The 11,337-nt window shown below is 38.4% G+C and overlaps 1 protein-coding gene across 1 annotated transcript in view; it reads left to right on the forward strand.

Annotated features, from left to right (window-relative positions):
• The window catches only part of scn1laa (sodium channel, voltage-gated, type I-like, alpha), a gene marked incomplete at its 3' end in the record, with an annotated part of 54,728 nt that extends 44,189 nt beyond the window's left edge, over positions 1–10,539 (forward strand). The window contains exons 19-27 of the mRNA XM_081368696.1: positions 1,136–1,290; positions 1,600–1,773; positions 2,521–2,643; positions 6,969–7,244; positions 7,746–7,799; positions 7,891–8,032; positions 8,117–8,214; positions 8,897–9,167; positions 9,377–10,539. Coding sequence (XP_081224822.1) covers positions 1,136–1,290; positions 1,600–1,773; positions 2,521–2,643; positions 6,969–7,244; positions 7,746–7,799; positions 7,891–8,032; positions 8,117–8,214; positions 8,897–9,167; positions 9,377–10,539 — 2,456 coding nt within the window. The remainder of the gene's footprint in view (positions 1–1,135; positions 1,291–1,599; positions 1,774–2,520; positions 2,644–6,968; positions 7,245–7,745; positions 7,800–7,890; positions 8,033–8,116; positions 8,215–8,896; positions 9,168–9,376) is intronic.
• Between the last annotated feature and the right edge of the window lie 798 nt (positions 10,540–11,337).

An 11,337-nucleotide genomic window follows, 5' to 3' on the forward strand; every position in this document is an offset into this window, starting at 1 on the left:
AAAAGGGTAGACAAACCTTTAGAAGAACAGTTTACAACCCCCAAAAAATTCTTTTGGTCTTCATTTTTAGTCCTATACAGTGTATATATATATATGTATATATGTATGTAAATGTAAACCTGAGGGAACTGACTTTTTAAAGTCCACTATAGTCAATAATTGTACCCATTCAAACTCATCTTTGATTTCTTCATGCCTTAAAATAGCTTAAATGTAACTACATTACATTACCAAAAAGCATTTGGTGGTGTGGCGCAATGGATAAGACACATGCCTTTGGTGTGAGAGACCCGGGTTCGAAACACCAATGTGTCCCTGAGCAAGACACTTAACCCCTAGTTGCTCCAGAGGCGTGCGACCTCTGACATATATAGCAATTGTAAGTCGCTTTGGTTAAAAGCGTCAGCTAAAAGAATAAATGTATATGTAAATGTAAACTACACTCTTGCTTAATTTAGTATATGCGGATTCATGAATAAGCCCCGCCTCCACTCACCACACCAGCTCAGAGATCCACTCGGTAAACTCACTATAAGGTAAACACTGCACAATGGGAACACTGCATTACAACGTCGGACACATAACGGTAATTAATATGATAAGCCTTTTGCTTGACTACGTTATAAAACAACTAATAATAGTTGCTAATATTACACAAAACATGTTCCCCTTTCGCAATCTCAGAGTCAGACAGCTGCCTTCTAACAATCAGCATCCTTAGAAACCCCATCCCAGAACGTCAGTGGAGAAAGGCATATAGTTCATCATAACATCTTAATATACAATACAATATACTGCTGAATCTACCCAATGTTTCAAATCAACAGAAAAATATACAGGGATAACCTGGCTTCTCTTGAGGCTCCACTGCTTCACAGTGGTCATAATTAATGCTATGCTAAAGCCCGCCAGCACATTGACGTGATTGGCTACAAGGTAGTTTGCGACATGAGAAACACCAGCGATTTCAAACTGCGTTTCTGAAACTGTCTCTAGATCATTTCAGTTTTAAAGAGAAAATACTCAGCAATGATGTTGAATTATGAATTTGCACGTGGCTTAAATCATATTAATGGTTTGTAAGTAAAAATGAAAGATTTTGAAAATTGAAAAAGTAATTCGATTTGGTTTTCAGGGTGCGTCCGAAGGTTCCGGTGCTGCCAGGTGGATGCTGAAAAGGGCATGTGGAAGAGGTGGTGGCTGCTGAGACAGACATGCTATAACATTGTGGAGCACAGCTGGTTTGAGACCTTCATCGTCTTCATGATTCTGCTTAGCAGTGGCGCTCTGGTAAGGGGAAATGCATTTGCTTGTTTGTGAGACTTCAGTAGTTTGACATGAACATGTTGCTAAACTAATGACAGCAATCTAAGAAGTAGAATAATACAGATCACATTTTTATTAGCATTTTTTTTATAAATGCTTTTTGGTATTGAATACATTTTATGCTCATTCATAATCAACATTTTTCTCATTTTGTCCACTATCTTGGATGGATTTTTTTTTTTCACTCAGATTGTTGCCATGTATAGGCCTACTAGTTTAATTATAATTCATTTCCTTACATTAAAATGTTAACATCTTACATATGTTTTTCAGGCTTTTGAGGACATTTACCTTGAAACAAGAAAAAACGTAAAGACCATACTGGAATTTGCTGATAAAGTTTTCACCTACATCTTCATTCTTGAGATGCTGCTGAAATGGGTCGCATATGGATTTGCCAAATACTTCACCAATCTTTGGTGCTGGCTGGATTTTATTATTGTTGATGTAGGTTCAGCTTTTGAATTGATATGATATCAAACTCAAATAATGAAAATTCTACAACATTCTTTCACCCTCATGTCATTTCAAATCTGTATGACTGACTTTCTCCCAGAATGCTCTTCTTCATAATGTGTTTTTTCAGTGAGATACGTTTATAGATTTTATTAATATTTTTTGTATATTTTAAATATTTGTATATATACAAATACAAACAAATACAATACAAATATATGTAAAACACATTTATATATATACTGTATGTGTGACCCTGGACCACAAAACCAGTCAAAAAGACGTTTGTCCCCGTTTAGTAAATCTGGCCCTATTACTCTCTGCGCCATGCAGATCGCATTTAGCTCAGATTTTGTCTGCGAGTTTGCAGCATTTGCATGAGTCCTTATTGTGAATTGGGTGCTAAAACAACGCAGACAGCAGGTGCAAATCAACAACGTCAAATACTTTTTTAGTAAATTGCCCCCAGTGGTTATAAAAGCACCATTAGCAAGAGAGCATCAGAGAACTGTGTGTGAGCTGAGAATGAGCGACTTGAAATGATCGTTTTTGTGTGTGTTATCCATGTGGGTGCTTGTGACTTAGAGTTCATGCTGTTTGATTGGGTGAGCAAACTGGTCATTTGTACATTTGAAAGGCCATTTTTCCCATAAGACACCATAGGGAGGTAGAGATCAGAGCAGGAAGAAATGTAAGCGTGCTTGCTTTTCTCCTAATTACCTCTGTTTATGTGTGTAGGTCTCTCTGATCAGCCTGGTGGCCAACGCCCTGCAGTATTCAGAGCTGGGCGCCATCAAAACTCTCCGAACACTGAGAGCCTTCCGACCTCTCCGAGCTCTCTCGCGCTTTGAGGGAATGAGGGTAAAATCTCTTAATGTGGCCTTTATTGTTAAACTGATAATATAGAGGACTTCATTCAATCAAAAGCTATGTTCACCCTGTCAGTTTTTGGGATTGACAACCGCATTTACTTCCCTAATGTCCCGTTCAAACCGAAACTTACAGTAACATCTCGAATAACTGAACGTGCAACGAGAGTCAAGCACGTATTTTCTTACCAGTAATCATAAGAAAAGCGATCAACGTAATATCCAAGATGACAATGTCCATAAATTTTTATGACTTCTGAAACGACAAGAGTGCAATTGAGCCGTGAGTTCATCCATCAAATCCTCATTTCCTCATTAACCGACAGCAGCTTTTATATCTGGCTGGAGAGCGGAGCATTTGAGTCGCTCATACAGACATTTTTCGAGAATTTGAACGGTTGTAAACTCAGAGTTAAATGATTTTTTTATTTTTTTTTACTAAATTTAAAACCCTGATGTGACAGCATGCAGCCTTTTTTGATAATGTTTTATAACGTTTTTGGAGTCCATTCTGGCGAATGGAAATAAATGAAAATAGAAGTAACATGAACACTTGGAAAATGTTCTGACAAAAGTGCATAGCCAAGCTCATGATTGGTTGTCTGTTGCACTTTAGTTTAAGTTAAAAGCATCCTTTAAAAATTACAACTAGTGTGACAATTCCTTTTCAGTAGTTTGGGGTTGATAAGAGGTGATGTATCTGAATGAAGTCCTCTGAGCAGATCAGCTCATTAAAGTCAACATGAAACTGACCTAGGACAAGCAGTATTATTGATTTTCCCCAATTTTTTTTTTTTATCATTATTTTTTTAGCAAACTGCAGGGGGTTTGTAAGTTGATGAAAAGCTAATCATATTAAAATGTAATATTCAAATCATTTAAAAATAGAAATAAGAAAAAGATCAAATATTTTATTTAGTTTCATGCATTACATTTATGCATAGAATCCAAAGAGATTTGCATTTCATTTGCATTCGATTGCATTCAATGGCAATCAAACCCATGACTCTGGTGTTGCTAACGCCATGCTTTACTGTTTGCGACCGTTAACCGGCATCAGAGAAACCACAAACAAGCTGAAATATTAACTGATGAAAAAGTTTTGCTTTAGTATAATGTGCACATAATCCTTTCCAATAAGGTTTCCATAAACATGCATTAAGTAAATGGAATTTAGTTGTATTTTATGTTGACTTTAAGAGCGTAGAGAGAAGTGTGTTTCTGTTGTACAGTAAATCATCCCTGTGGCTTTTCCCTCTGTCTCCTCCTCTGACCGTTCCAGCTAAACATGTGTCACAGCATGAGTCCCCAATAATCCTGATCAATAAGCACAAGACTCACATCAACCTGCTTACCTTCAGTTTAAGCTCCCCATTTTAGACGATGCAGATAAAAAGGTGGATTTGTGTGGGTTCAGGTGAATTTATCACTGAGATGATTGTCAAACAGTGACCTGACTTTTCTCTAAGCTTGGTTACTGTTAGACAGCATCCCAGAGGAATTAAGTGGAGATTTTTGTGTGATTTTTCAGTAAAAGGTGCTTAGAAAGTGGGAAAAAATTATAGACATTACCTCATCTTCAAAAAGCTGAACACGGTGTGTTTTATGAGGCTGCCGGGAGCATGAAACCCTTGCAAATCAAGAGACATGTAGAATCCAGACACTCAGTAATGTTCCTATGCAGTTCATATTAATATTAATACATTTCTATGTTTGATTTTAAGGACATCGCCACTATGGATGCAATGTAAAATCTGCTGTAATGTGTGAGATGGGCTCGGTACTGAGATATAATCCTGTGTCTGGTCACCATTTGTGGTGTTTTACTAAACAATTCCAAGCTGTGAATTGCAAGCAATGATAGGGAGCATTGACGTGCAGCTTTATGTAATAAGCTCAGGAGGTCGATTGTGCTGCTATTGACCAAACGCTTGCGTACGCTTTCCACATTTATGTGATGTTGCGATGGCTTCCCCTCACGTGGCAATCACTGATCTCTCCTCTCCACTCTTTGCTCTGTTTGTATCGACAGTGTCTAGAAATACACCATGCATCCGGTTGTGTTATTGCTGCTGAGTGCCTTTAACATGTGCTTTAATTTCTTTTTGTGTTTGTTCGTTTACAGTAAACAAATACTGTGGCTTCACGGTACTTCCTAAAGGTCATGCTTTTTCATGCCAAACTGTCAGGGTTGTGCGTCGTTCAGAATTGAATTGAGAGGCATTTAGATTGCAGTTCGGTTCCTGAAATTGAATTGAGGTATCGTACAAAGGATGCAGAATATCAACGGAGCCGACTGTTGAATTCTGAACTTTGCACAACCCTTCCACCTGCAAAACCAAACCAGTGAGGGCACAGATTGACGTGCAACGATAACTTTCCCTCTCCATTCCTCTTTCTTCTTTCCCAGATTCTCCCCTCATGTGTTGTTCGTTGTTGTTGTTGTTGTAATTGCCGGATATAATGACGTTCTCCGGTTGTCGTTACTGCTAACCATTATGCATTGGGAAGTTTCTTATTACACTCGTGTGTTTTCCTCTCTTTGCCAAAACCGAGTCAACAGAATTAAAACAGGATGCACTTTGTTTTACAGGTGAATCAGGCCTGTAATAAGGCTGGGTAATATGTTGATTTTTCAGCCTTTTGCATTTACATTTATACATTTGGCAGACGCTTTTATCCAAAGCGACTTACATCGCATAGAGGTGGACAGTAACAAAGTACATTTACTTGAGTACTGTACTTAAGTACACTTTTTGAGTATCTGTACTTTTCTTGAGTATTCTTTTTTCTGGAAACTTTTTACTTAAACTTCACTACATTTGGAAGACAAATATCGTACTTTTTACTCCACTACAATTCTGTCAAGGTCCTTGAGTAGAAAGTAGTAACGTCAGTCAGGGGATGATTTTGGTTGCAGGGCTTGCATTTTAGTTGCGACTTTTCAAATGAAAACAGACGGACTTTGGATTTTGGTTGGAAATGAAAGTCGGGTTGACGTCAGAACCCGACAGACTTTGGATTTTGGTTGGAAATGAAAGTCGGGTTGACGTCAGACTCAGAACCCGACAGACTTTGGATTTTGGTTGGAAATGAAAGTCAGGTTGACGTCAGAACCCGACAGACTTTGGATTTGAAAGACAGATATCATACATTTTACTCCACTACAATTCTGTCAAGGTCCTTGAGTAGAAAGTAGTAACGTCAGTCAGGGGATGATTTTGGTTGCAGGGCTTGCATTTTGGTTGCAACTTTTCAAATGAAAGTCAGGTTGAAGTCAGAACCCGACAGACTTTGGATTTTGGTTGGAAATGAAAGTCAGGTTGACGTCAGAACCCGACAGACTTTGGATTTTGGTTGGAAATGAAAGTCAGGTTGACGTCAGAACCCGACAGACTTTGGATTTTGGTTGGAAATGAAAGTCGGGTTGACGTCAGAACCCGACTGATGTCGGTTTCTGACGTCAACCCAATTTTTATTTTCAACCACAATGCAATGTCTGTCCAACGTTGGAGATTAATGTCAATCTGGCGTTGGATTCTGACATCAACCTGATTTTCATTTTCAACGTTGGGTTTGGTCTTCTAAATGTAAATTTTGTCATTGTTTTGGAGCACACTAGTTTATAGATAACAGTAAGGCTAACATAATCACACTAAAAGCCAAAAAACTTTAAATAAGGCACTATTTGAGGGAACAGCCATTTGGGTGTCCGAAACCATTGTGGACGTTATTGAGTGACTTATTCAATCTCACATTCAATCCCACTACTGGAACTTTGTTTGAGAAATAAATTTGATATTGATATGAGGGTACGCAGGCATAGATTCAGAGGCATAAGGTACTGTAAGTATTACATACAGCAATGCAACAATAATAAAACAATGCATTTACGTTTACTTTTTACTTTTGATACTTAAGTACTTTTAAAAACAAGTACTTCTGTACTTTCACTCAAGTAAGGAAGTTGTGTACTTTGTCCACCTCTGTGCATTTCAAGGTACACATTTACATTCTTATCAGTTCTTGCTTTCCCTGGGAATCAAACTAATTACAGAAACAAATATTTGATGATATTTTGATAATATTTGATGTATCTTGATGTGTGTGTGAAATGGCTTAAAAGCAGGCTGCTTTTATTTCAGTCAGAGGAATAATCATTTCAACAAGCAGCCATTATATTCAAGTAGATTCAAAACATTGAATGTAAAATACAGTACGCTGTCAAACAAAGTGCTTCCATGATTATTGCATCATATTCATTGGTAAGTTTGTAAGTCAACACTTTGTAAGTTTGTGATGTTTCTATGGACACAGGTGGTTGTGAATGCTCTTCTGGGTGCCATCCCTTCCATCATGAACGTTCTGCTGGTCTGTCTCATCTTCTGGCTCATTTTTAGCATTGTGGGCGTCAACTTCTTTGCCGGAAAGTTTTTTGAATGTGTAAATTCTACAACGGACAAACGCATGCCTCTCACAGATGTCCTTAACAAATCTGACTGTGATAGATATGGCGAAAATGAAACTCGCTGGAAAAATCTGAAGATTAACTTTGACAATGTGGGAAATGGATACCTGGCCCTGCTACAAGTGGTAAGGATGCCCTCAATAGCTAGTAGACGGTAAATATGAGATAGATTTTATTTATTTATTTTAAATCTAGAACATGGAAAATGTAGAACTATGTGTTCCATCATGAAAAATATTCAACATCATTGGAAAATTGGCTACAGTTGGTGAATCTGATGTTGTAATTTTTATTTATTTATTTATTTATTTATTTATTTGTTTGTTTGTTTGTTTGTTTGTTTGTTTGTTATCAGTACTGTAATGCATCCAGATGTCTTAAACCTCACCCTTTTATGTTTTTGTTTTGTAATTCCTATTATTATTATTATTATTATTATTATTATTATTATTAAATTATTTATATTATTATTGTCGGTATGATTTTATAGCATAAATTAAAGACAAATTATACCATGTTGTTTAAGTACTTTCACAATTTATTTAAATAAGATTATTTGTCATTGAAAAAAAAAGAAATAATGGTCCTAAAAAAAAAGTAAACTGTTAATTTTTTATTTTGTCAAGGCCACATTTAAAGGGTGGATGCCCATTATGTATGCAGCAGTAGACTCTCGTAAAGTAAGTAATTAATTGCTTCAATACTATATAATTCATTTTATTTTATTTATTATAGATTAACTCCATTATAAAACTATCTCCATGTCAGCAGGTGTATGAGCAGCCCGACTATGAGGTGAATCTGTATATGTACCTCTATTTTGTCATCTTCATCATCCTCGGAGCTTTTTTCACATTAAATCTCTTCATTGGCGTGATCATTGACAACTTCAATCAGCAGAAGAAAAAGATAAGTATCTACAGTATTGCCTAAATCTGCTTCTGATCGTATCTTGATTCGAAAAATGATCTTTGTGTTTTCTGTCTTTACTTTGGAGGTCAGGATATATTCATGACAGAAGAGCAGAAGAAATATTACAATGCTATGAAGAAGCTTGGCTCAAAGAAGCCTCAGAAACCTATTCCAAGGCCAAAAGTAAGCATTCCTGTAAAATAATAGCTCTAAAAATTGCATTCTTGTCATCATGACCCTCCAGAACTGTATTATCATCTCTTATAAATGCAAAAGCTTAGCCTAGAAATCTAGACGCACCCTAGTGGCAGCAAATTGTATTTCCAGTGTGGTCTAGCAACTCTCCGTTGACTTTCGAGCTGGAAAAACCAAACTCAGGTCAGGCCAATCACACTGTGTAGGCGGGGCGGGCTTTAACGTAATGACGACAGAGTTGTGACGGTTCCCTGCTACTTGGCCGCGACTCTGGAGAACTTGGAGTTAAGCTTTTCTTTGAGAAAAGAGCAAAGAACGGCACTTAAGTCATGTGTTCGGAGTTTTGCCGACTGGATACGGCAAAAGTTTAATATACCAACTAGCCTTCTTCGTTGCTCTGATTGGTTGTAGCGCTATCCTATTGCGTGCAGAGGGATTTTGAGAGACAACCGTTTATCCCGCCCCTCGGATTGAACCGTGCCAATAGTGAGTTGCCAGACCTAACATCTTGATGTAGGTCTGGCTTGCCAGTCTAGCAAAAGCTGCTTTTAAGTAAATGATGACGAGATGTTCATTTTTGGGTGAACGATCCCTTTAAACCATGTTTTCTTGTTTGTAAATGTCTTTGAATAAAACTAACATCTCTTTCTGTACATCTCACTTATTCAAGAACAAGATTCAAGGACTCATCTTTGACCTTGTAACCAATCAGGCCTTTGACATTTTCATTATGGTCCTTATTTGCCTCAACATGGTCACTATGATGGTGGAGACAGAAGATCAGCTCGACAAAAAGGAAGATGTGCTGTACTGGATCAACGTTGCCTTCATTGTGCTCTTCACCAGCGAATGTGTGCTAAAGATGATCTCGCTACGGCATTACTTCTTCACCGTTGGCTGGAACGTATTTGACTTTATCGTTGTCGTCCTGTCTATCGTAGGTAAGATCTGCTGCATGACGAGGAATTAACCCTTTACTAAGCTCTGCCCGACTTGGATAAGTGAATACACAAAATAAGTGTGATTGTCAATTTAACCATTGTGCTGCATGATGAAAATGTTTTCTTTGGCTAAAACTAGACTAAAATACCAAGACATTTATACAAAACAAAAATGAGAAATTAACACTATTTGATTCTTGTCATTGCAGGCATGTTCCTGGCAGAAGTCATTAAGAAGTACTTTGTCTCGCCGACCTTGTTTCGTGTTATTCGCCTGGCCCGGATCGGCCGCGTACTACGTCTTATCCGAGGTGCCAAGGGGATACGGACCCTTCTGTTTGCGCTAATGATGTCACTTCCTGCCCTTTTCAACATCGGACTTTTGCTCTTCCTTGTCATGTTCATCTACGCCATCTTCGGCATGTCCAACTTTGCCTACGTCAAAAAAACGGCCGGCATCGACGACATGTTCAACTTTGAGACGTTTGCCAACAGCATGTTGTGTTTGTTTCAGATCACCACCTCGGCAGGTTGGGAAGGCCTTCTGGCACCCATGCTAAATACCGAAGAACCAGACTGTGAACCGAAAAAAAACGACTGTGGAAACCCATCCATCGGCATTATCTTCTTCGTCAGCTACATCATCATATGCTTCCTGATAGTGGTGAACATGTACATTGCCGTGATCCTGGAGAACTTCAGCGTGGCCACCGAGGAGAGCGCCGAGCCTTTGAGCGAAGATGACTTTAACAGGTTTTACGAGGTTTGGGAAAAGTTCGACCCGAAAGCCACGCAGTTCATGGAGTACGGCAAGTTGTCGGACTTTGCGAATTCGCTGGATCCTCCTCTGCGAATACCCAAACCCAACCGACTGCAGCTGATCTCCATGGATTTGCCGATGGTGAGCGGCGACCGCATCCACTGTCTAGATATCTTGTTTGCTTTCACCAAACGTGTTCTCGGAGAAGGTGGCGAGATGGACCTCCTCCACGGACAAATGGAAGACCGATTCATGGCCTCCAACCCCTCCAAGTCTTCTTACGAGCCTATAACCACAACTTTGCGCAGGAAACATGAAGAAATGTCAGCTGCAGTCATCCAGAGAGCCTTCAGGACCCATTTGATCCGACATAGTATGAAGAAAGTTCGTAATATCCACAGAGAGACCAAGCAACAAAATGGGAAAGTGCCGAGCAACGAGTCCGTGGACAATGAAAAGCGCAACAATACCACCGCTTCCGAAGACTCGGATGCAACGCTCGCTACGTCAACTCAGCGATCAGATGATAGTCTGACACAGAACAAAAACAAATACGAAAAGGACAAGCATGAAAAGGAAGTAGAGGACAAAGGTAACCGAGTGAAGAAGTAGAGTAGAGTAGCTACTCTGAACTTTTCTTTGACACGAATAATTGTTTACAACTTCAAGTTATTTGTCAGGGTCAGGTGACCTTGTCTCTTCGATGTGGATGTCTATGCCATACTGCCTGAGCATACTTGAACATTGTGCCTACTCTGGAGCTGTGATTAACATTAGTTAGGCAGTGAAGCTGCTACACCTAACATGTTTCACTCGCTGGTTAACATGGCGATGGACCAAATCTTGTTGAAAAGTGTGTTTTGTCTCATGTAGATCTGATACGTTTAGTTAGACCGTGTGTTCTTCAGCAGCTTTGTGCTTCACCCACTGTCTTGCATTTAAAGGTGAAGTATGTAATTTCTGTCCCACAAGCGGCACCAAACATTAATAGCAAAGCCTAAAAAGTCTGATAAATAAGTTATATATATATATATTTCAACATTGATAATAAGAATAATAATGTTTCTCGAGCAGCAAATCAGCATATTGGAATGATTTACGAAGGATCGTGTGACACTGAAGACTGGAGTAATGAAGACTTCGATCATAGGAATAAATTACATTTTAAAATATATTCACGTAGAAAACAGCTATTTGAAACTGTAATACTAGAGCACAATATCACTGTTTTTCCTGTGATTTTAAATCAAATGAATGCAGCCTTGGATGATCAGAACAGAAAAATACAAATCTTACAGACCCCAGAATTTTGAATGGTAGTGTTTATATAATGTATACTTTTTTATAATGTATATATTTTGAAAATTAATTATGTAATTTATGCAATGGTGTAATTTGTCATAATATATG

Source organism: Scardinius erythrophthalmus, assembly GCF_964197995.2.
Source record: "Scardinius erythrophthalmus genome assembly, chromosome: 6".
In the NCBI taxonomy this organism is placed as follows: Eukaryota; Metazoa; Chordata; class Actinopteri; order Cypriniformes; family Leuciscidae; genus Scardinius; species Scardinius erythrophthalmus.